Source organism: Echiichthys vipera (assembly GCF_963691815.1).
Source record: "Echiichthys vipera genome assembly, chromosome: 14".
In the NCBI taxonomy this organism is placed as follows: Eukaryota; Metazoa; Chordata; class Actinopteri; order Perciformes; family Trachinidae; genus Echiichthys; species Echiichthys vipera.
In genome coordinates this window covers 22,469,224-22,494,991 of record NC_139839.1, presented here as the reverse complement: position 1 = coordinate 22,494,991, position 25,768 = coordinate 22,469,224, and the positions used below count along the sequence as shown (strand labels likewise).

Here is a 25,768-nt window from a genome sequence, read left to right as displayed (position 1 = left end):
TATTTTTATAACCAAAATCAGAGGAGGGATTCCTCTACAGTTTTGACTATAACACTGTATTCCTGATATAGAAATAATGACGCATAACGAATAAGGCACATTTATGAATGTGATCATCACTGCTCTGTCTGGATATTTCTACCAGCAGCTGTAGAGACATGTCAAAGCCCAAAGTTGTGAAACCTCTGCACTTGTTGACAGTGTTTCATGCTACAGTTAATTGGTGTAGATGATCTGTGAAACCGGCGGTCTCTGGCATATGCCGCGGAGATAGAAGGAGCCTTCAGAGGGTGATCATCACTGCTATTAATAGCATTAGCAGGCCAAAGACAAGCCAGAAGAGTAAATCCCGAAAGCCAAATTCAATCCATCACCTGGACAGGGGACATTTATATTCAGCATGGTCTTTTCTTTTCCGAGGACACAACATTTTGTATTTGTGAACTGCTGTCTTCAGCCGTCCATCAGTCCTGCTTCTAAATATTTTCTATTGCTGATTTACAGCTCTTCGATTTTTGAAACTGAAGGTGACCGGGAGATTTTGCAGTGATACAGTATGGGTACATATCTTTTTGTTTCACTGTAAGTCTTTGGGGCACAAGAGAATGTTGGGCTGCTTACTAAGAGCAAAAGCTGCTCAGATTCAGTTATTGATTAAACTGTTTGGTCCCAGTTAATGATTTTTGTAACAGCTTAAGTACTCAGTGAAGGCTTTGACTAAGATTTAAATAAACAACATATGAGACAAAGTAGCTGCCCGAAATATGTATGCAGCATCCATGTTTACCAAAGTCTTCCAGGGCTGCTCTGCAGTGATACGACACAGCACAGGTTGCTTCAGAGGTGATTTGAATGTGTTCTGACTGGACTGTGGGTTGAACTGAGGCACAGAATTAAGTCTGTGTTGTCGCTTTAGGACTCAGAAACTAAAATGCTGCCAAAGCATTGAAACAAGATTTTTTTATTGAGAAATTATTAAATATGTCTGTAAAAAGCCACAATATTAATGCATTCTCAGTTACCAGAGCCCCTTAAACCGGCAATATCCAAACTTCCTAACCCCCTGTTTTCCCCCTATTTTGTGCCACAGCTGCGATGTTATACAGTGACAAAATCTGGCCTCAGACAAACATATAAACACCTGGCAAAATACTCAAAACCACCTCTTTGTTAGTTCCATTTGTTAGTTCCACACACACGGACTCACAAGGTGAAAACAATACCAGTGTAGCTGTTGCAGCTGGTAATTATCAGCTCTATCATGTGTTAATTTTTGTTGATTGGCTGTTTGATAGTCAACTACGTCTTCCAGCAACAGGTGGGTCAAACAAGCGATCTGTTCTGTTGATACTGATAATTAGTCATGAGCATAGTCTCTATCTTCCCTCCAGGATCTGATCTGTTTGTGTGTGCGTGTGTGTGTGTGTCTGTGTGTGTGTGTGTGTGGGGCCATGCATTCATTACAGGCCTGCTCTGGGTTGCCTATTAAACCACACATCATCAGTGACTCTGGTAATTGATTCATATGCAGCGTTTGATTCCATTACAGACGTACTGATTGACAGAGTGGCCCCCGTCATCACACTGTGACTCATCCTGCCCAAACGTGATTGAGTAGCAAAAAGCGATGTGCCTGTGTGCATTTATGTGTGTGTGTGTGTGTGTGTGTGTGTGTGTGTGTGTGTGTGTGTGTGTGTGTGTGTGTGTGTGTGTGTGTGTGTGTGTGTGTGTGTGTTTGTGTGTGTGTGTGGGAGCCTGTCTTGCCTATTTAGAATTGAAGGGCTGGCTTTTCGGGAGAATGGAAAAATGAAAAGTGACAAGTGTAGAAAGTGGGCTGTCAAAGTTGTGCAGTTAAATCACATCACACACAAATATCTACATTAATCAAGAGCAATAGAATAGTTTTGAATTCAAATGGTTTATTTGAGCAATATTTGGAGAGAGAAAGAATGACAGACAGACAAATCAGGTTCACTTAAACGGTTCTTTTAAAATCACTGATGTTAATGTACACTTTGAGTCAAATGTCCTGCCACTACATCGGTTTCCTTAAATCACCGACTAGAACCACCAAAAAAAATTATGTACATAAAGGTAAACTTAACCAAACAAGTGTGATTTATTTGTTTCAAATGACTGGTCAGTTGTGATGTTATCCACAGTACCCTGCAGTGGCGCTTAAAGTAAAATTCCAGTTTAAAATCATCCCAGGCTCTTTTTAGGCAAATACACTCATCAAATAACCCTTTGAGACAATGCAACGCACGCCCCCTGACCCCTGAGATTTGAATAATGTTTCGGTGCTGCGGGAAAGATGCTGTTGGACTTTTCCAAACCTTTTACCATCTATTATTAACTCATATTTCACCAAGCTGCCACAAACCACGTTTACGTATCAACGGGCTCCTTCCTTTGGATTGCACTTGGTAATTGACTTGAATTGACTTTCCTACCAGAGGAGCTGGTACCGGGGCCAGTAGGTAAGTCTTTAAAAACACTCTTTTAATAAACTACATTGTTGGTGCTTCATTTTATCTGTAGGGCTCTTATCATGCTACTGCAGAGATTTGGTGTTATTTGGAGCAGTATTAGTGGTTAAAAAGGGTGTTTTAATGCCTTCAACTTGCAGCGAGCTAATCCGTGTTAGCTGCATTTGGCTGTTTGGGACTGCTAGCAATTTAACAAAAGAACTGGTTTATAAGCTTTAAAACACACTCTTGGTATATTCAGGCTGCAACAGCCTTATTTGGTCTGGTATGACCATTAGCTAATGGTGGCTATAGCTAATGTTCTCAAACATTACTGTGTAACTGACATTACTGAGTCACTTAATCAGTCTACGCTGCGTGTTTTGCTGTTAAACTATATTTTAGCATTTACTATTACGCCTATCTCCTTACCTATCTCCTCATTGCCCTTGTAGCCGCAGTATAGCCGCTGTTTAAAAATAATAATACATTCATTTATCCCGTATTTATTTATACCTTCACAAGGCAACACAAGCTACGATAAATGAAGCAAAGAAAAAAACCAATAACATAACAATTAAAACAAAGCAGCACAGAAAAGATCAGAGATGCAACCTTGGAATTATTTCAACATTATACTTTATTTATTCATATCCTTTTAAAAGTTTTGTTTTCCAGAGCTTGTTTGGATAAGCACAGCACAGACTGTACTGTCAGACAGAAAGGAAAATAAAGAAGAGAGAAAACATTTCTTCATTGGTCCCTTGAGGGGAAATTCAATTTTTTTTTCACTCTGTTGTTATCACATGTATACAAACACAAACACACACACACACGCACACACACACACACACACACACACAAACTCACACGCACACGCACACAGACACGCACACACACACACACGCACACGCACATGCACACGCACATGCACACGCACACGCATGCGCACACATGCACACACACACACACACACACAGGCCCGAAATATACACATGCACAAACAGGATTTATACACATGTCTGTGATGTCAGTGATGTCAGAGCGAGGGAGCATGTTCCTTGAGGGCACCTTTGCAGTGCCCAGGAGGTGAACTGACACCTCTCCAGCTACCAGTCCACTATACTATACTATACTACGACCTTTCAGTACCCAAGTCAGAATCTATGTTACGCATTTTACGTACATTATGTTAGAACGGATATGGGGAGCGGTCTACACAGGTCAGATAATCTCACTTCTTTCTAAGGCCACACCCCCAGATTTGTTTCATTTTCACACCAATCAAAGGCAATTCATCAGCCTTCACACAGCTCCCTCTGCAGCCACAAAAGGTTTTATACAATTAGTTTCACATATGCAATAGTACCAAGACCTGTAAACAGGCATCGATGTGTAAAATCTGTGGAGTTCCCCTTCAAACAAACCAGATACACAAATCTACCTGGGTGCAAACAAGAAGCACCCACCCAGATAGGAAACCAACCTCAAAATGGAGCCTTAACTTTATTGACTGGCACCCATGATGGAAAGCTGACACCCACAAAAGAAAATGGAAAAGTTAATAGTACTGTAGCACAGTATTTTTAACTAAAAACACTGACATCTTTTCACGCCCGTGCAAGTAATGAGGCAACTTGCCTTGTAAATTAGATCTAATTAAAAGTGTTAAATCACATCTAAATCTTTCATGTGAAAAACCCATTGCTTCTGTGTGGCACTGAGATAATTAAAGTGACTCCTTTGCTGTGTAAACCCCCTCTACTGGCTTTCTGCACTACACTGAAGGTCACACGGTCAAGGTGGGAAACTTGTTTAATTTCTTTATGGCACAAGACGGGAGATGGGTGCTATTTCTCCAGCTTGCTGCAAAGGCAAATATTACGGAGAAAGAAGGTTATCATCTACCACTCCATGTTGAATGAGAAGGTTGCACAGATATATTGTATATTACCAATTCTCTCAGATGCTTAAAAAGAGACCTATGTAATACTGGCTATCAAAGGTGTATACTGCTGCTTCTTCGAGCATCATTCCAGAAGTGAATCTAAAATATTGAGTTGGTATTAAGACAGAATAAAAACAGACAGTTCTCCCCTGACATAAAACCTTTCCCTACCCATTCTGGGCTGATAGGCTGTGTGAAATCCTGCTGAGCCAGACTGTGAAATTATGTTTTTCTCACAGATGTGCAGAGCCCCCAAACGAGGGAAGAGGGGAAGGAGGAAGGGGAAAAGAGGGGAGAGGTTTATTAACGGCCAGTCAGCTGGTAGGGGTTGACTTGCCACTCTAGCTGCTTGTCAGGCACAGCCGCTCCAGACTTTTGTTGTTGTTGGGGGATTTTCACTCACGTCTCCTTGATTCAAAGTCAATGGCAGCAGCAGCTGTTTGTCCCCAACACTCCAGTCTTTTGTACAGGCAGCAGAAAGATTTCAAATCCACCATCTCTGAGGAAAAACGTCAAGTGTTTTTCAGAGTCACATTCAAAACTATCTTGTATTCTTATCAAATGTAAAAATCTGAATTGAGGTCCTGGTGCACAGAGAATGACATGCCTTGCCTTAGATGGAGGTATAGCAGGTTTGTGATGCATCACGTGCAAGGTGTAGGGAAATCTCTCTTTTTTTATGTTTGGGAGGCCACGGCTCATTTCCTTTATGCAAATGAGAGCGGCAAGCAAAAGGGGAAGGCAAATGCTATTGGAAGGCTGACAGTGCTGTGTGGAAAATGTTGTGTGCACTGGTGCTGAGACTAGCACAGTCCCCCAGTGTGTGCCACTGAAGGGAAAGAGGGAGTGAGCCATAGAGGGGGGTCGGGATTGGGATTTCCTTTTCATGAGAGCTTTGAAGGGGTTCTCTCGAAATTTATGTCACCGCGAGGGCTGCTGCAGAGGCAGATAGACACACACGCGAACACATGATTAAAGAGAACTTCAATCCACAAATCAATACTGATGATGACTAACAGTTATGTCACTGAGTGTGTGAGTGGGCAGGCATCAGAATCAGTGGACCCTGTGGCCGTAGCCTGAGTGTCTGAGGATCTGTGGGTAGCTGTAGTGAGGTCTGACTTTTAAAATCTTTGGATCAAAACACTGACGCAGTGGCAAAGACAGAACCTCCAAAGCAAGTGAGAGGGCACTTGTAGCATCCGAGAACTTCACAAAGCAAGCAACCATCCTCCAGACAGCAGTTCTGGAAGTTACGTAAGCTCCAGATATAAATTCGCTTTCTTTCTTTTTTTTTGATGTGAGAGAAGAGGCCAGCTGTGCGCGAGGACGGAATTGGAGCACCTTGTTCCTTTTATATTTTGTGCCCAACGAGGTCCCAGTCCAGTGCCTGTGATCTCCAACAGTAGACCCATTTCAGTGGCTGCATACTGTGGGGAGATTGTGCTGCAGTAATCTTACACTGGAGAAAGTGATGGAAGGGAAATCTGGGACATTGGTGTCCCTACTTGGAGTTAGTTTGTCCCAAGTCAGGGCCAACTCTATGCAGGGCTTCACACTCATAAAGCATTTAAAAACAGAGATGCTTCTTTAATAAACAATACATATAGATTAAGGGAAGATTTTGGAAGTGCAGTCCTACAAGCAGCCAAGCAGGACGAAGTGAAGTTTCACTCAAAAGTTTAAACTAATGGGATATTAGGTAGATGGAGAAAATGAGTTTGATTTGATAATAGGCAAATGTGTGATGGTTTTGTTGGCTGAAAGTTTAAGTTACAACTGTTCATATCTCATGGGGTCACCTTTAGACTCAATCCAAATGTCCACCCTCTGGACTGGTGGACTGAGCCCTCGTAGAGTTCAGTCGGACGTACTGTGACATGTTCACTACCTTAACATCAAGTCTGCGAGGGAGAGTGACTGCAAAGCCTCTGAGAGTCGGGCCTTAAGTCTGCTTTACTCGTTGATGTGGAAACATTTGAGTGACAAAAATGTACACCTCAGAACTTGCCTTTTGTTTTATTTGGACTATATAGTCCATTCGACTACATAGTTATATTATTATTTCTGGCCTACATGACTCAAGTACCAAAATACAAGAATTGTTTTACACATTCATAATGAGTTTGTTTTGTAAGTTTGATTTGGACAGCCCTCAGCACTCACAGACTTCCCAGGAACGTGCTCGCAAAGTGTGAAGAAGTCTGCACGTACCAGGTGACGACAGCTGGATACAGCTTTACTGCTTTCAAGGAAGTGACAGTTTTCAAGGGAGTTCACAATTCTTAGTGAAGTACGCAAAGTAATGTTTTTGTGTACACTGAATGTGGATTTTTATTTTTTTGCCAGAAAGCGAGCATTTCAGGTGCTTTGATGTATTTCTGGATTAAACTAGTCGTTGGATGGGCCACAGTCAGTGTGCTGAACCTCGATAACCGGCTGTCTGGGATATCTCTGTTAATAGCTTTTACACCAAGAAATGTGTCTTAATGGCTTATTTGATGAGTGTATTTGCAGAAAAACACCCTGGGATGATTTTACGCCGGAATTCCACTTTAAATGCTGTAAATATGTGCCTGTAAGTCATTGAAATATATACTAATGTGTTGTTTAGCCATTGAATTGGGTGCCTTAATGTATTTAATGGATCTGCTATATTTCACCCATATATGAAGATGTCATTTTTTTCTTTTTAAAAATAACATATTTCCAGTGAGTGTTAATTTACTTCAGTACAATTTGAGGTACTTGTAACTTCATTGAGCATTTCCACTTCATGCATTGTTTATATATCTACTCTACTACATGTACTGTATCTGACCACTGGTTACTGTTCAGATGAACAAATGTGTTTACTGTAGTTACTGCTAATACTACTTATACATTGATGCATTAGTATAATCACCCCTTTTTTCTGCAGAATGACTAAATTACTCAAACTTTTGGGGACTTTTAATTTTAATGAGAGTATTGTTGTAGATATAGACTTTGTGGTTACTTGGTTGTTAGATGAAATAATAACTGTAGACTATTTGTCCATCTATATGTTTGGTTGTAACTGTCCACTAACTTGACTTCCTGTGTCTGCAAACATCCTCTGAAGCAGGGCTATTTAACCTTGGACTCAGAGGCTGTTTCTCAATACTAGGTCCGCCGAGAATGGACTTGAGAAGGATGTTGATGTCAAGTCTCTTTGAGAGAACAGTTTGGCAAGAATGCAAGGACGGAGAACCCAGCTGTCAGAGTTTGAAACATTCTGTTTGGCTGCTACTGACATCTCCGAATGTCCAGTTCCTTTTAACCACTGACAGTACAACACCACCACCATGTCTGGTTGGGTTTGCATTACATTTAGTTTGTTGTTTTACATTGCACAGTCTACTGCCTTTTGTAAATACAATATATGATTATTGATTAATTGCATTTCCTGTTTGTAGAAGTGCTACATCCTGTAGATATAAAAAAAAAACATTCTCCTGACTTTCTTGGGTATGTTTCAGTGTACATAACTCATTTTAATTGTATTTGTTTAAGTTGCTCACTTCTCTTGAGTGGAAGACTTTAGGACAATTTATTGAAAAATTCAATGAACAAATAAATGTATATATCATAGTGATTACAGGCTTTAGGAACAAGATTTCTTTGCTGACTCTACAACATACCGTACATCACAAGCCATGTTTTCTCTTCCATTTTGTTGTCAGTTAGAGAACGTCACAGTGGAAAATAGCCTAGAGAGTCTTATTTCGTCTGACTTGCATTAGACTAGCAAAACTAAAACTGGCCTAATAGATTAACTTAATCTTTGTGTAACTATCCCCAGGGCTGCTTTGTGGACTCAAAATCAGTCATGGTGAACATATTGCAAAAACAATAAAATTCTGTGGTTTAATTATAAATGGCCAAACATTTTCACACATATCAGTACAATAAGTCTATTGAAATGTGTTTCCCTAAATTTTTTACCACTTTCTTTTATTGTGTACAGTGATTTTTGCTTGTTCAACACTCTGCTCTGCTAACTTTAATAAGTGTAATAAGTGGTTAAATGACACAAGATTAAAATACTTTTGAGATGTTTTAATTGTCCTCAACAAATAAGTTTATAAAATAAACTGATCATTTATATTTTATTTGAGTAATAATATTTAACATTTTGCACCTGTCCCTGGAAGAACAGCCCCTTTTTTGTCTTTCTTCAACGGAGGTTGAAACAACTGCAGCAATTATTGGTAATTTACATTAATTAGTAAGTTTAATTAAGTATTAAAACTTAGATTTCCTTATTTTCATCGCATTGTGTTTAGTTGTCAAGCTCACCATGTCCACCTTGCTAAGTGAGGCTATCCTCCAGTGTTTGATTATGAAATACCAAATGGCCTACAAGCTTTTATTACAAAAAAGCATGAATAATTATTCTGAATTACAACTTTTTTTGTGTGTTTTTCATTAAATGACAAGATAGAAATTAGCATTACAGCAAATCTTTGATAGCAACATAAGGAAACAGCGCCCTCTAGTTTGGCTGTAATAAGCACTGAGACAACCAGCCTGTGAGACGACCAACCCCAGTCTCCCCTACTCGCAGCACAGACTGCACTCAACAGGCTCAATATCAAGAGGAAGTGTCCATGAGACTTTGATGACTATTGTAAGGTGTGTTAATAGGAAAAAAATCAACACCAGAGTAAAAAGCGAGACAACCAACCCCGGTCTCCCCTACTAACTGCACTGATGTCCCCTTAAAAATCACATTAGTCTGGGTCTGTTTTAATGGTGTCCTTGAGCAAGGCACTGTGCCCCCTTCAGCTCCAGGGGCGCTCGTGCGTAGCTGAGTTTACAAGTCTACAAGCAAAAAGATAATTTTCCTATAGGGGGAATAAAATGACGGCACATGACAGCAACAAGTTAAAAACCTGCACTATAACAACCACGGGCACTGGCGACGCTGCACGCATCTTGTTCTAACGGCAGATGTTTGCAGCGGTCGCATGAGGCAGCGGAACCCTCCGCTCAGGTACACGCAGCCAATGGCAGCGCAGGAGGGAGTGCTCAGCGTCGAAGGGGCGGTGCGCCCCGGCACACACGCAGCACACCTTCAGATGGAGATGAAGTAGCAGCAGCACTCGATATACACAGCGACAGCGACGACTGTGCCACGCGCGGATCCGGAGGTTATCTTCAGGGGGGACAGGTGACAGAGCACACCGACCGACACTCAGCCGCCTCAACGTGCATCGGTGGAAATTACTGCTGCTTCACCCCCCACACACCCTCCGATTGCCACATTAGATGTTGCTCAACTACATGCATTTCGATCTGATCATCTAAGCCCAGTCCACCAAGATGGAAAATGCGCACACTAAATCAGCGACTGAAGTTTTAGACAACTTCAGTGTGAACGAAAACACTGGTCTGACTCTGGAACAGGTCAAAGTCAATGTGGAGAGATATGGACCGAACGGTGAGTAGTTTATATGTATTTTGCTCTTTGTGTCCGTCCGTAGCATGCGCCTGTTTCAAACTGTATCGATCCATTTGTCAGGAAATGCATCTGCTGCCGTTATATTTCAGGCTGTTGCAAATCGTGCGCGTAAAAAACCCACAACCCTGTTCCCTGTGGCGCACAGTCAGTGATACACATGCCCGTATTGAACCCATTCATTACATATCACACCAGTCGAAGTTGACACATATCTGGACAGGGGAGATGTCAATGCAGATCAATTGAAAATCAATTAATTCATCCCACCTTTTTTATACAGCTCGTCCCCTGAGGTCTCCTTGTGTCAGGTCTCTTTTGAAACTATGTAAGTGGCATATGCAGTAGTTCACCAAAGAAAGCTTTCTTCTCATCCAACACAAACCTGCAGCCCCCCCTGACCTGAAGTGTTGACATGGTCATGTAACATCCTTGGCTGTCATGTAGGGATCAGGAAGTGCAGAACAGGCAGGCTCAGGCTACTGGAGAGGAAGAGGATGAGGTGCGAAGATAATGAAAGAGAAAATCTTGAACAACCTGTTCTCACTTTCAACAGTTGTTCTCCACATGGCATATACTTTCCAGTTCAAATTACAAGATAACAGAGGGAAGTAGACGTGTAAAGCTATTAGAGTAATAAAGATAAAGAAACCTCTGTCAAAGTTATGTCAGTGCAAGTAAAGTGAGTGTTTGTAGAAAAGAATATAGATTCTCTTGAGCAGTGAGGCTCACACAGCAGCTCTAACGCACCAGCAGACACCGTCCTTTTACAGTCAGCTGGTATCTGATGAGTATTTCTGCGTTGAGCTCGGACCTGACATCCCCACACCTTTCCCCCCTGGCCTGTCATTTGCATGTGTGTCCAAGCTGTGGAGCAGAGCGGCACATTGTGCCAGTCAAACAGTAGCCCTTTTGTTGCAGCCAGCCACTCTACCCTGCAGGGGCCTGTGATGACTTCATGGAAAAAAAGCAACCTCTTGCCACAGATAACATCTTTCGCTTTTAGCTGTGAACTTCCTGCCTTGTACTAGCGCATTACAGACACATGCTTGACGGAGGAAGGGAGGGAATACCCTTTTTCCCTTTTGGGGCTGGCTCTTAAGGGGTTATCCACACTAGCTGCTGCTCTGTGAGCCAAAAAAGGGGAATAAACTGCATCAAATTGGCTTGGGTGTGTTTACTATTTTAGGACATGTCAGTGCAGAGTGATGTACAGCTGCTGAACGCCTCCTTCCCCTCTGCTCACAAACCGCAGACCTTGTAGTTGACTGCAAGGAGTCTTGGTGTTTAGTTCCAGGAGGCGTCCGTTCAGAGCTGTTTGCGGGTGGTATGCTTACCTCTCTTCCACTGACATGCATGCAGGATGTTTCACTCTGAGGCATAGTAAGCACAATCTCATTTTCAGAATGATCATTCACCTAAATCAACATGTCCGGGAACAAGATCTCCACTGTGCGTCACGCAGTCTGCATTTTGTATGTCTTAGTTTGGGCATGATAAGGCGAATAGGAGGTGAGATTTGACGCACTGCTCTAAGTGTCCGTAGGAGGAGGAGGCACTGACATGCGGGGAGGACGTTGTGACATGTTTGGCTCACACAGAACAATCCTCCGTGGGACTGGAGAGGTTTTGATCGCCTCTGGATATCTGGGATAGATGAGGGAGTTTAACCGACGCTGGTTTCTAGAAACATCTGAGAAGTGTCTGTTAGCTGTCCTCTGAACCCCACATTTGCAACATGACAAGTGTGTCTCTCCTCATTGCTTCTGCACATAATTTAAAGTTTAAAATGTGAGGTGAGGTCAGAGGTTTTGGCCTGGTTCTTGGCTTTTTTTCCCAGATATATGGAATCATTTATTCAAGTTATTGCACTCTTGTCTCATTAGGAAGAGGGCATTATTAATTTGACCTTGTTCGTAATGATATATGGCATATGTATTCTTGCTTTTTATGATTCTTATAGTTTGAGGAAGGCATATAAAATGTTGCTCTTTAATGGCACACAGGCAGGTGAGAGTCTTCCTGGCTTTATGTCGCCATTGTCATGTGCTGTGACAGTGAAACTCCAGTGAGCAGCGTCAGAGTTTCTCATCCCTTTCTGAGATGTTGGAAAATTAGCTCAGCCGCCAACATCTGGACAGTCTTTTCTATAAAGCAGTCTGTGCTGCAGCAAGGAAGCAGCTGACCTTTGATTCACACCTTTCACACACACACACACACACACACACACACACACACACACACACACACACACACACACACACACACACACAAGAATGAGCTAATTTACTGTTGAGATCTACAAGCACCTCAATTTACAAGACAGTTGATCATTTTGATTGTGGAATCGTTGGTTCTGATGTAGTAGAGGAAGTCACAGGCCTTTCTCTGTCTGTCTCCCCCCCCCCCCCTTCTCACACACACACACACATACACACACACACACACACACACACACACACACACACAAACGCGCTCTCTAAGTGTGTGGGTGCACCAAGAATGTTTGTGCTGTTACAGCTTGTGGTGTTCGATGATTGTGTCCTGCGAAATCACAACCCCAATTTCAAAGGCACAGATCGCTCACTTTTAGAAAGGGCATATTGTTCTCATGAGCCATCAATGCCCAGGTGAGGGAGTGTCCAGGGATTCAGAAAGAAGGGGCATTTTAAATTGTTACTTCTTTTTTCCTATTGGTGATCCTTTTCTGCTTTGTTATCTCAAAAATGCCACTTTGAAAGCTTCTTCACACTTTAAAACATGAAAGTATTGTTAAATTAGGAATCATGATTAATAAAAGCATGTTAAATAATCAATTATAAATCACTTTTGGGTTAAGAGCCTTTAAGATTAGACTGTGTTGTAAAAATATCCTTTGACACTCCTTTCAGGAAAGGAGTACAATTGCACAACATATTCAGGTTAAACAACCTAGCGATGCATGTCGTTGCACCATCGGAGTACAGTATCCAGTGTTAGACACACACACACACACACACACACACATGGACTTCCAGACAAAATATGATACCAAAGCTTTCAGCACTATCAAAGATGATCTGATCAACATGAAGACAAACCTATCCACCTCTTCATCTGTTGGTTAATGCAATGTAGGATTTCTGAGACCGATTAAAGAGGAGAAAAATTAACCAATTTTCACTAAATGTTTGAGCTGGAATGAAAATATGTGGATTTTGCACCAATATGACTCTACAAAGGTCCTCAGAAGGCTGCTTTCCTAAACAAATAACTTTTATTAAAGTAACAGTGTTAACCAATTCTAAAGTAATTTAAGGTAAGGTAAATTTATTTGTACCCAAGGGTAGATTTGGTTGCAATTAAAAACAAATTTGATAACAGAAAAATGAACATATACTCTAGAAATGACACTGACTTGATAAAGAATTCATAAAAATAAAATAACTGGTTAAATAAACATCATGTTCAGTATCAGTCAATTGCTGATCACATAAAGAATAAATCAATTCCTATATGACACCAAATCTAAATCGCCTCATGCATCATCCCTGCATTATATATTCTGTCCATATTGGAAAAAAAATATCCACAGATGCCAATAGATACCAATAAGTCTGTGGTAGACCTTTGTTGTCTGGCTCTTTTGGATTGATTCGATTATTAGATGTGTGAGCTTGTTTTCCAAAAGTGGAAATGCAATAACCTCCTGGCCCAAAAAAATGTGTCTACTTTTCTGTCCCTGAAGCAATCCCATTGGTATCTGATGTTGTTGCTTGTGACTATGTAATGCCATCCTTGGTAAATTATGCAATGTTACTGAACTTTCCTCACTGGTTTCTGCCACAAATAATAATTACAACTTCCTCTCGAGGGATCTCACTCAGTGTTGTTTGTCTTCCTGTTCTGCAACTTGACATAAAAGCAGCCTGACTTACTCGCTCCTGCGTTTGAAATATGAGAGACGTTGTGTCGTTTCCTGCTCCTCCTCCCGCAGACAACACAGGTTGCACATTGCAGCACACTCCCCAATCGGGGCCTGTTGGCCTCTACTTTACTGTCACGTCTCGTTCTGGTAAAAAAAAAAGAGTTACATTGGGATGACAGTGTTGGAGTTGTGTGGGCTCAAAACGGGGAGTTAAGGTGTAGAAAAGTAATTTGAAGTCCTTGGGGTGTTGAGTCACTTCCCTGTTCTAGTGGGCTCAGTGTGTGCCTGCCCAGCCGCTTTCAAATGAGCTGTGATCCTGTTCTAGCTTGTCACTTGTCTTGCCTTCTTCCTTCCCACCTCTGCATCTGTCAGTCACCATCATGCCCCGATGGTAAGATGATGTTGAGTCACCGGGTTCTAACGAGATACCAGTGAAGTCTGCTGCCCGGACGCTCCGCTACATCACAGCCCTGTCTGTACTCAAAGGTGTTTGTGTCTCAAGGAGTGTGCCGTGTGCACATCGAGCATAATAATGCTGTACAGTGACATGAAGACATCTGAAAGCATTCAGAGAGATATGAGCTGTGTGTACAGTATAATGAGCTGCATGTTAAGTAAGTTGTGTCTGGAAAAGTAAGTGTACTAGAAAAGTCATGTGTTTGGTTCTTATGTATAAACCTGTTCCGCTTCACTGGGACAGGTACAACAAGTACTAATGAAGCACAGTGTCAAAACCGAAAAATGACATAAAGAGACATCTTTATCTTTTGGAAATGGCATCACGTTTTTCAGCCATCTCGTGTATTTTATTAATTTTTGTCAGGATTTTTGTCACAGAATTCGTGACACCCAAGCGGCAACCTCCAGGGCTAAAAATGAAGCCAGCATGGAAGTGCCAAAAACAGTTCCTCCAATGGCTCTAAAAGCGAGTCTATCCCCATATACCCACATGTTAAAATGCCCAACTATACAGCAGAAATAAACATGTTTGCATAATCGCTGCTTCTAGTGGTAGGCGGGTGCCGTCACAGAAGACCGTAGGCTGAGTTCCATTCACGTTCCACCTTTTTGCCCATTTTTGGATTAACCAGAAGTCAGGCGGGGTCGGGCACTGCCAAGATGACAATGTCTGGAGCCGTCCAAATTGGGCTTCACAACGGCTCCTCAGAAACCGAAGGGTGACGTCCCGGAGACTATGTCCGTATTTATACAGTCTGTGGTGACACCTGAAGATAACTTTTGTTCAACTCTTAAACTGGAATTTTTGTATTTTTGAACCTGGACTCTGGATTTCTGCATAAGGGAGTCATGGCAACAACTTTTAAAAATTGATCCAATATTGAAGGTGAGCGCTGCAGCCTGGCCGCTGTGAATCAAGCTGCAATGTAATTGAATGGGGCAACTGCACCGTTGTCCAAAAGCGTTTCCCCTTGGAATCGGAGCCCTCTGTGAGAGAAATCACTCTGATTGGCAGTTCAGTCAGAGCACGAGAATAGAAACAGAAGTCAGGAATGTACACAAACGCACAAACGGCTAAAGTCAAGAGGTCTTGTGATCTGTGGCTGTACTCAGTAAATATAATTTGTTCTTTCAACATCAGGTTGTGTTGTTAATGTGCTGGTAAAGTGCCACGAGACAGGCAATGTAACAGGCTACACTAGTTCTTTGGTTTGTCCTTGCCTTTAGGACCAGCCCCTTTTCCTTTTTACAAGATTCTACACAAAGACACCATTAAAATGCTAAATACGAATTGTGAAAATTAAACTGTCACCTTACCCTTGAAATAATGTATTTCTAATAAGAGAATTCTATAAAAGTAATTCCACTTTTTAGGCCAACGTGGCAAAGTTTAAGATATCAAGCATCTAAGGAGTTAAATAAGGCTCATATTCTGTCAATAAATCCTATAAAAAGAGCAAAAATGTGTTAGTTTGTCATTTAAGTAGGAGTATTTACGTACATCCAAACCAACGACAGGTGTTGAGCCAAAAGGGAGGTAGTTTGTCTTTCACACTTCTCTATACTCAGTCTCAAGCCCATTTGTTGGTTCTTACTGAAGAGGTAAAGTTTTCATAACAGGTCATAAATATATACTTTATTTTTTCAAGGCTAAGTAATTGGATAAAACGGTATATATGTTTACTGTATATATGTTCTTCAGCTGCAGATCTTTTGCTCTAGTGAGTATTTACAGTGACAGGACAGTGTATGTGGAATTAATTAAAATAAACGACCAGTGCCCAGGTTCATGGTAATAATGGAACATGTCATCTAGTGCAACAGTGAGGCTCATTGATGTGTTTTTAATAGTTTTTGAACAACAATGGAGCTCTATGGCACAGAGGGGAAATATAGATCAGGCTTTGGATACACAAACAGTACTTGTTGGTAGGATCAGGTACTTTTATGTTTTTTCCTCGGAAAAAATTGAATATCACCAGACTTATCCTTTCATATAATTTTGGCACATCTAAGAAGAATTGAATCCTGGATGGGCATGCTGAAAGTGTAGGTTTTAAAAGTCACACAATCTTTTATAGTGACGTATCTGTCTCGTGTCAGTGGGTGTATGTGTTTATTTTTCAGCCATTTCAAAAATAATTCCACTATTTGAAATTCTCATTATTCTGAATGGCCTCCATTGCTGCAGGGCTACGATCAGTAAAGTTGTACTATACCAGGCATTTGATTGGATAAAAGTGTCGCTCTGGTTTCTAAACCTAGAATAAACCCTATAAATAGCATGGTGTTAACACAGATATTTCAGTCTGCTGTTCAGGGGATTGCTGACCATATTTCACAGCATTCAGCTTCTCCAGTTGGCTATCTCGTGGTCGGGTGCCATCCTCCTCTATAGCCTGGTGGGATGTTCAAAAAATGGTTCTTTGCACAGCTGTGACCTTAAAGAGGAAGCTCTGAGCCCTGACGAGATATGAGCTCTGTGCTAATCACCTCATGCATGTCCTGCTCCGTTGACAGGCCCTTTTCCTTTTCCCTTTTACTCGCCAGCACAACTCATCATACTGTGACTGCCAAAATGTGGCACAAGACGCCTATTTGGTGTGCTTCAGAGTGTTTATTTAAACCTGAATTTAACGTGCAACAAGCAGCATATTTGTGCAGTTAGAGCAGCTGAAGCCTACACAGTAGATGCATAAACACAGATGTCTTATCTTTGGTAATCTTCTGCAGTTACAATCTCTAGCTACTCAAACAATCTACAGCCTTCAATGGTCTCGACAAATTAAATATCCTAATCAGACCACAATGTGTTGGTTTCAAGATTAACTAGTTAAGGACAGGCTTTCCAAGGAAGATACAATCCTATAAATATGCAACTAATATATACACGTCACTCACACGCACAGGTAGATGTCTTTGACACCCTCAGCACAAATATGAGAAGGATGCTGCAGTTTAATTTCAGCATGCACTTTCCTGTGCAACATCCCAAGGAAAAACCCAGTCTCTTTTTCCCTGACCACAGCTTGATGACATAAAAGACAGTCCAGCCAATGGACAGCCGCAGCAGCCATCGAGCTGGACCTCATGTCCTTTTCTGTCTTAATTGGCTAGAAAAGATAAAATCCACTTTGAAAAAAACTCTCCTTTTCTGGCACGACAGTCTTTTAGAGATTAGCTTCACAAAACTTATCTCAGTGCAGCTTTGACGGTCGACTGTGTTTCCTTATGTGTCCTCAGCATGGAGAGAATTACAGGTTCATCTGTTAATCAAACATAGAAACAGCTAAATTGCTTATATTTAGCAGAACATCTCGTCATTTATCTCCACTGGTCCTTTTCCCCTCTGCATGGTAATGTTATTTGCCTCTCCTGAAATGAAAGCATTATATCCTTTCTTTGTCAAGACTATGCAACACTTTGCTAAAGTCTAAGTCGTCTTAGCTTGGGAGTCTGGATGTGTCAGCAGGTTTTAAACATTTGCTTAATGTGACTACAGCTCGGGGCTCATCCTGTTCTGTCCTCTGTGGTTTAGAACAAATCTTTAACATATGCAATCCTATTTGCCCTGTTTATAAACATTTGCTTTGTATTACAAAACTAGTAACAAGGAACCTCAACATTGAAGGCAAGTCAAGGTAGCTTTATTGCACAGCACATTTCAAACACAGACAGTTGCTTTACATAGACAAAGAAAAGCATTAGAATGACAAAAAGAACAAGATGCAATTAAACCACAATAATAACAATTAAGATATAATAAAATGAGATCTTAGAAATTAGATGAAATGAAATACAAATTGAACAGAAAATACAGCTACAGCACAATAATAAATTGTAAACTGCTCTAAATGCAACAAAGTATATTATATTCAAAGCAACCTACAATTTGTGTATTTAACCATGTGGGTCCAACACCAAAAAGTATCAACTTTCCTGAATATGTTGATGTAAGCCTACTTCCTTTTATAGGCAATAGGAGATGCTATGACATTTACAGACATTCATAGTGGAATCACTTTGGTGACCCCTTAACTTTTTATGAAGTGACGTCAGCGTGTCGAAATGCTGTTTGTTCACTTTGGTTAACGACCAAATGATTGCTTTTTTTGCCCATCAGCCTCAGTTAAACTTGGTGTTTCGAGCTAATTACCAAATGTTAGTATGCTGAGATGGTGAACATGGTAAGCATTATACATTAGGGGTGTGATGAGACAAGACGAGATTTAAACACTATTTTTAAATTTCAGTATTTTCTTCACCGTCTGGATTGATTTTAGAGCAGAGAGCTCTGGTTGTGCTGCTGCAGGTGTCTTTGCAGTAGACTTGTGTTAGCCACGGTGTAGCCTATGGTGCTCACGCCGGTAAAGAAGCTAGAGGGCTCACGTGTTACTTGTTTGTGTTATGGGGCATTATCTTCTGACAGTGCTCACTGCATACATGTTGTTTGTGTCTTATCTGTCTCTGTGTAACCGTTTACCCACTTATATTGATATCGCGAGACAACTTTTCACGTCAACGAGAAACATCGTCACATTTTAATATCGCAAGATCTCATGGGACGAGATCTCATCCCACCCCTACTAAACATCAGCATGTTAGCATGGTCATTGTGAGCATGTTGAATTGAAATTTTGAAATGAATTGAATTGTCTTTGTCATTGTGCCAGTACAACGAAATTTACAGTTCAATCCCTGAAAGTGCAAAAATAATTTAACATTAAAAGCATCAAAAAGAAAAGGCTAGACCTTTAAAAGACAATGTGTAATCTTGTCGTTTAAAACGACAAAATTACACACACACACACACACACACACACACACACACACACACACACACACACACACACACACACAGCGTAGCAGCTTAAGGAGACACAACAAAAAGCAGTAGATTGCAGAAACCCTGAGCATCATGTACCATCATAGGTAAAGGTATTTGCAGTGTTAAGCACTGTTATAGCTGTTAGTGTGCCTATGTTAACGCTGAGCTGAAAACATCACTAGCCGTGTTCCATTTTGAAAACTTGCTTGAGGTGATTTTTGCCTTTTTCAAAATAGAGTTGATGCATTATATGAGATATGGAAACACCTTTGCTAAATAAGTTCTGACGTAGCAGATATTTAACTCACATTGCTGACTGTCGCCATCTTCTAGGATTTTAGCTACCATGAAAGAAAAATTTAAACTTGCCCAACTGAAACAAATTCCAGAAGACCTCTCTGCACTTTTCTCTGTTTACTGGCTGATTACAGCCATGCTGGGCCTATACTGTAGCGCTAACCTCTGAAGAAACTGCTCAGTGTGTTTAGTTGCTCCAAGCCAGTTGATGTTAACACCAAAATTGAATTTCTTTTTTTGCTACCTTTTTGAAAAGTTTGTTGAAAATTAGCTTTACAGTTGAATGGAAACACAGCTATTGTCAGCCTCACAGAGCTGCTAGCATGGCAGTATCCTTGTGTTTGAGTGCAGCAGCTTTAATACAGTATGTGAGATTTCCAGGCCTATAATGTCTGGAGAGTAGCTGCATGTCATTATGCTGCAAATGAGTGATTAGTGACTTGGTACCACTTCCTCCTCTGCTCCAGTTCTGATCCTCAGGGTGGTTGTTCCAGAGGTCGGCAGGGCTCCAAAAGATAGCTCCTGACACCCACCCACTTAACATGGTTGCGAATGACTTCCTCTGAGAAGGGAAGCCCTATTGACATTTATGTTAATGTAGGAAACATTGACCCTGTCAGACTGCAGCCGTCTCTTCTGCAGTTACCTGTGATGCCTTCTGTGTAGCAGAGATAATAAGGTTAGGGAGGAGAATGGGATACATTTATTATTCACATTTGATATGGTTAATGCATTAAGACCTTTTCCGCTGGGAGAATACATTTGGAGAGTGAGCGGATATAGAAATCTATAGACTATGACATTAGGGGTTACCATCATGGTATTTATAGGCCTGTTCATAGTAAGTGGATAGAGCGGGATCCTGGAGCCGGGGCCACTTACTGAAACAGTCCAAGTCTGAAGACTTTACCTCCATACACCCACTCCACCTACCTATGCCTCTCTGCTCACATCAACCATCTGGCTGCTAGCTGTTCATTTGGAGGTGTGTTTGCTTTCCTGAATGCTACCACACATGCTAACTGTATTAGCAGGCTGCGGAGGCTAGAAATGAGCCTGTTGACATCAGAATGTGTGGGTTTTTGATTCCTGCAGTCAGAGCGTGCTGCATCAAGGCCCTGATGATTGCATAACAGTTATTCTTGGTAAATTTTGACAGACACTGACACATTACGTCGTGAAATGCTTATTTTCAAGGAGCCTTCATGAGCCAAGTCGCCATGGTAACTGCTGAAAACGTTCTCATGTTTGTAGTTTACACAGGAGGGCCTGAACTCCAGCTTGTTAATACTGCATAACCACACTCAGATGTGATGTTTACTGGGCGTCCGAGTAATCTGGGCTGTAATTTGTTAATAGAGTTTGCAGTAAAAGCTCCTTTTATCAGCAGAGCGTTTGCAGCCCAGAGAGATAGATGGCCAGTTTCCTGCGTTTCAACCTGACTCTCTGGACGCAGAAAACCAGCTCCCTGTTGTTGTTGGCAACTGTCTCCAGGAAGTGTCTCCCCTCTGCTCCGTGCCGCTCGCTTTTCTGCTGCGAGTTAACAAGCTCTTTTATTCATTGTCTGGGCCGGGAGGGAGGAGGGCTGGGGAGGTGCTGTGGGGACACTGAGAGAGAGGTGAAGTCAGTATTCAGGAATGTGCCTGGGCAAGCCTCGGGTTGACACAGCCCAGATGACTGTGAGGGAATCCTTGGCAGAGGGAAGCCGGGGAACCCCGTTCAACACCTCCAGCTCTCTCTGTTGCTCTCTGTCTCTCTCTCTATCTGTCTGTCTGTCTCTCTCTCCCCCCCTCTCTCCCCCTCTCTTTTCATCTGTCTTGTCCCTTTCAGTTGTGTCTCCAGCACTCGAGTCGCAGCCAGCCTGTCTGCCATAAAAACATTATACAACCAGGGAGGCACAGTAATGGGGAAACAGGCTTATGTCAGACTGGTGGAGCATGGAAAACAGCAGAACCCACTTCTCCACATTTCTGCTGCTGCTGGCAGAGTGCAGCCAAAAGTCCCCCATGAATTCAACCATGTCCAACCTGAACTCCTGAAAGCAATAGCAAAGCTGTTCACAGTGAGTCATCAGCTATTATTATGCAGGCCGAGGCTGGCCATTCATGAAGCCGAGCGAAGGCCTCAGCACAGGGGTCAGCCTTCCCAAGAAGGCTATAGTCTAATAGACTATGCCAAAGTAATAATTGTCAGCAGAGCATGTGCAGGTTTGACGGGGCTTTAATAGCTTGTTTGTGTACTGCAACAATCCGTCTCACTCCCCCTGCTTTTATTGCGCCAAATTAGGAAAAAATTTCCACTTGAAATTATCAAGCATCTTTTTCATCTCCTTGAGTGAAATTTCCAGATTGCCTTCAGTGTCTTCTGACCACGGAAAAGCACATTTTGAAGCTGAAGAAGGATTCCAGGAGTCATGATGTGAAATTATTTCTCTTTCCGCCAATGGCATGTGTAATGCGAGTTGCTGGCTGCAAAGTTTTTGTTTTTGGAAGAAGGCTGTGGGCTCATGTCGTAGCCTTTCTTCTTTCCAGCCCCTTCTCTCCACAGGGTCGCGTTTGATACTTGTGTAGTGCTGTCTGGTCAAAACAGGCAGAGCAACACGAGGTTTCCACTGCCTAAAGGAGAGAACTCCCTTTTCCATAAAGAAATGATGACAAAAAAGACTTTGATAGCAGACAAATGCACAATATCAAGATTTTAGAAATGCAGATGTATGCTTACATCACTCATGCAGTTCTTCAGATGTGATGGGAGTTGCTTGTTCTGTTGGGGCTGTTCTTTTGTTGCTCTGCGTTGGACTTAATGAGAATCTGACAAATGCAGTTACTAAGCATGTCTGTGTCTCATTGTGGTGACTCTGATCAACAGTACTTGTCAACTGGAGTGTTTTTAGAAAATGTTTTTTTCTAATCACACCAGTGACTCATATGTGTGGTGGGTGTCATATCAGATAAGATGCTTGAGATGCCACAAAAATACAGTTTTTCTTTTCAAATGATGTGAATGAAAAGAGCAACGTGCTTTGATTCTTGGTATTTTGTTTTGTGGGAGCTTAACCACATACTAATGCACATACTGGGCGATTGCTGAGACGGAGAAACAAACTCAAACAGTTTGGAGGCTGAGGCTGCAGCATGAATGTCAGTGACATCACCAGTTCGGTTGCCTGGACAATCTAAGAAAGGTTAGCTTTATTCTAAAAGCTCCAACTAACGATTCCTTTCACTGTTTTATCTTTTAATTATTTTTTCAATTAATTGAAACGCTGGCTGAGAATTAAAAAGAAAAGCCATTGCAAATTGCCAGAGTGACATGTAAAATAGCTTGTTTTGTCCGACTAACCACCTAAACTGAAACACACCAAACAGATTCAACACATTCTCACATTTGAGAAGCATTTGTAAATGTTGATAAATGACTTAAACAACTTAAATTATTGCTGATTGTGATTAAGCTAAGTATATATCTATGTATGATTTCTGAAAAAAAAAAAAAAGGTTGATGTTGCAGTATGGGACTAAATAAAATTTGCAACATAACCTGTTGATAATGAAATGATTCCTTTTGAAGTTTTATACTAGTGATATGTAGTGGCATTTGATCCGTTTTCTACCCAGATCTAGAAAAAAATTACTGTTATTTGTGAATAATACTATTATTAAACAAAATAAAATAAAAAAATACTATTATTTGTACTACTATTTGTGTGGTTTTGCTCACAGCCAATTACTGCAAGCATTCTTCGATCTAATGCAACATGTGATGGCCTGTGCTCTTGTCATTTTATGAAGCCGAATGCTTATGCCGAGAAAAGCCAAATGTTCAAATATTTTAAACAATAATCAGCCCTTGTAATAGGGGACCCCAGAACATTTTAGAGCAGAAATAATTAGTCAATTGCTCACATTGATTAGTGAAAGATCGTGAACTATGATAATCGAGTCATTGTTTCAGTAATTTCTTTATCCAAAAAGGAATATTTTGTGGCTTTCCAATTGTTTTTTATGATAATAAACTAAACGTTTTTGTACAGATTGGCATACAAACCAAGCAAAATGAAAATAACACATGGGAGTACATGATTTTTCTATGCCTCTTCGCCGGCGACAGCTGTGGCTGTATCACTCGAGCCCTAAAAGATAAAGGCAAAGAAAAATAAATATATTCTGAAATAACAGAACTGAGGCTAGTTTTGTAGACACATTCTCTTCATTGAAAATATCAACAAGTCCCAGCCTTGAAGAAAAAAAAAGCATTTACGGGCTGACACACCATCCGTGATTTCAGTTAACCTTTACAAGAGCAGAAGATGAGCAATCATACAGGCATCAAAAGCCTTGGTTAGGTCTTATGAGGTTCATATTATCTATACAGCACAATATTATGTTTCTTGAGGGGCTTTATGTTCCAGTATCAGCTGAGGTAATACTGTTGGCCTGAAGCTCCAAAGATTCTGAAGGTAGAATTTAATGCACCCCGAGTTGAGAATCCATAAAGAATAATTTGTCTCAATAGCATATCCTAGACTTGTATTGGCAGTTGTTCAAGTCAGTAATAATCCAACAACAGATAGTAATCCAACAGTGTTGCTGTTCTGCCTTCCTGCATTGAGCATTTCCTCATCATAACCCAGCAGAACAATGCTGCAGGTCAGCTTGTACGTACGCATGCATCTCAAAGTCAGGCTGAGTTAATCAAATGTATTAACTGCTCTTTGTGTTTATCCTCCTCCCTCCATCCCCACCCTCTCCTCTCTCTCCGGCCCCACCAATTCGATCCCTTTACAACCGGTGTGGTGTGACATCCACAGAGCTCCCAGCTGAAGAAGGTAAATATTGATTTTTCCAGCACATTGCGATCCTTCTCCTTTTACTACCTGATTAAGTGTCTTCAGCCAGGATCTTTTCTTTTCTGGAGGCCGAGCGCTAAACTTTGGGAGGGGACTTTACAATAGCTTTCCAGCAGTGGACACACACAGCACTACTCCTCTGTAAATACAGGTTTTGTCTTCATTTCAGTACCAAGAAACTAATGTCAGTACATCTTTCAGATCCTGTCTATCCTTTAAGTATAATGGCACACTTTGAGTCCTTACAGTGGAAGCCTCAAACATCAAATTGAGTTAGAGGTGTGTGACGTGTATTTGTCTGCATATTTCAGGCAAATCCTTGTGGGAGCTGGTGGTGGAGCAGTTTGAAGACCTCCTGGTCAGGATCCTGCTGCTAGCTGCCTGTGTCTCCTTTGTAAGTATGACCCAGCTTATTAAAGTGCCAGTGGCCTTCATCTTATTTGTTCTTGATCTTCATTCTCTACTGTCTCCCTATGGGATTTGAAGCCCAAATTGGACAATGGCCAGGAAATTGCCAACTAATAGACTAGCCCTAGGCAGCTTTATTCCCCTGTTAAAACACTGTTCAGCCTAGTTTGTGGTCCATTTTCATGTGGAAAGCTGTGTATTTCAGGCTTTTCCACCCAGTGTTGATATGGTTTCAGTGAGGGAAACGGGCAGAGCACTTCTGCTTTACTGGAAACAAAACTATCAATCAAAACTCCCTCTGCCGCAGCGCCTCAAAGTGCGACCCTGGTTGCAGTCCGAGGGTGGTGAAGGTCGTAGAGGGGTGGAGTGGGGGAATCCTGACTGCATAATAACTTTTTTTCCATCTATTACAGCACGTCCCTGGTGTCTCGGGATGGAATTGCTGTTGCTATTTCTGAAAGTAGGAAAGTTGCTCTAAAAATGCATATGACACAATATATCTTCTCTAACTGTTGTCGTGTTAGCGAGAGGCTCAGGGAGCAGGCGTGGGCTGTAACTGTATGATTCTGCAATGTGGGCTCACTTTTCCTCATGTAAATCAGGCTTTTCCTTTCTTTAAAAAGGTTGTTTATAGTGGAACACGGCCCCTGTTCCACTGCCGCACAGACTCTAATGCTTTACAATGTCATCGGTGCCTGAAGTGAGGTTCTTTCCTTATGACCAGATCTGACTCAAAATTACAAATATGTTATTATGCAACTTTTCTTAATTGCACACGTTTTCAGCGCTTGTCACTTGATATTCGTCCTCTATAACCTAACTTTTCTGCTTGCTCATTATTTTGTATGTAACCAGTATACTCAGGGAGTGGCTTAAAGTGGAGAGAACTGGAGTGAAAGTTCAACCGTGGCCTGGGACTCATTTGGCTGTTATTTTTGCATAGATTCAAATTGAGCTGATTTAATTCTCCTGCCTTTGCATAGCACACGAGTGAAGCTTATTATCAGACAAAACAGGTCAGGTAAGGCTAATTCACAAACAATTCAGTGACTTTAACCATGCCTCAATATATCAAGACATTTTCTTATTTCCTTTGGTAATTGATCCGTTTTCATTTTGCTG

At 41.4% G+C, this 25,768-nt stretch overlaps 1 protein-coding gene across 1 annotated transcript in view; it reads left to right on the top strand.

Moving 5' to 3' along the window:
• Positions 1-9,528: 9,528 nt before the first annotated feature.
• atp2a3 (ATPase sarcoplasmic/endoplasmic reticulum Ca2+ transporting 3) overlaps positions 9,529-25,768 on the top strand; it is a 53,202-nt gene continuing 36,962 nt past the window's right edge. Inside the window, exons 1-3 of the mRNA XM_083926796.1 lie at positions 9,529-9,880; positions 24,200-24,217; positions 24,550-24,632. Of these exons, the coding sequence (XP_083782922.1) occupies positions 9,763-9,880; positions 24,200-24,217; positions 24,550-24,632 (219 nt within the window). The 5' untranslated portion in view covers positions 9,529-9,762. The remainder of the gene's footprint in view (positions 9,881-24,199; positions 24,218-24,549; positions 24,633-25,768) is intronic.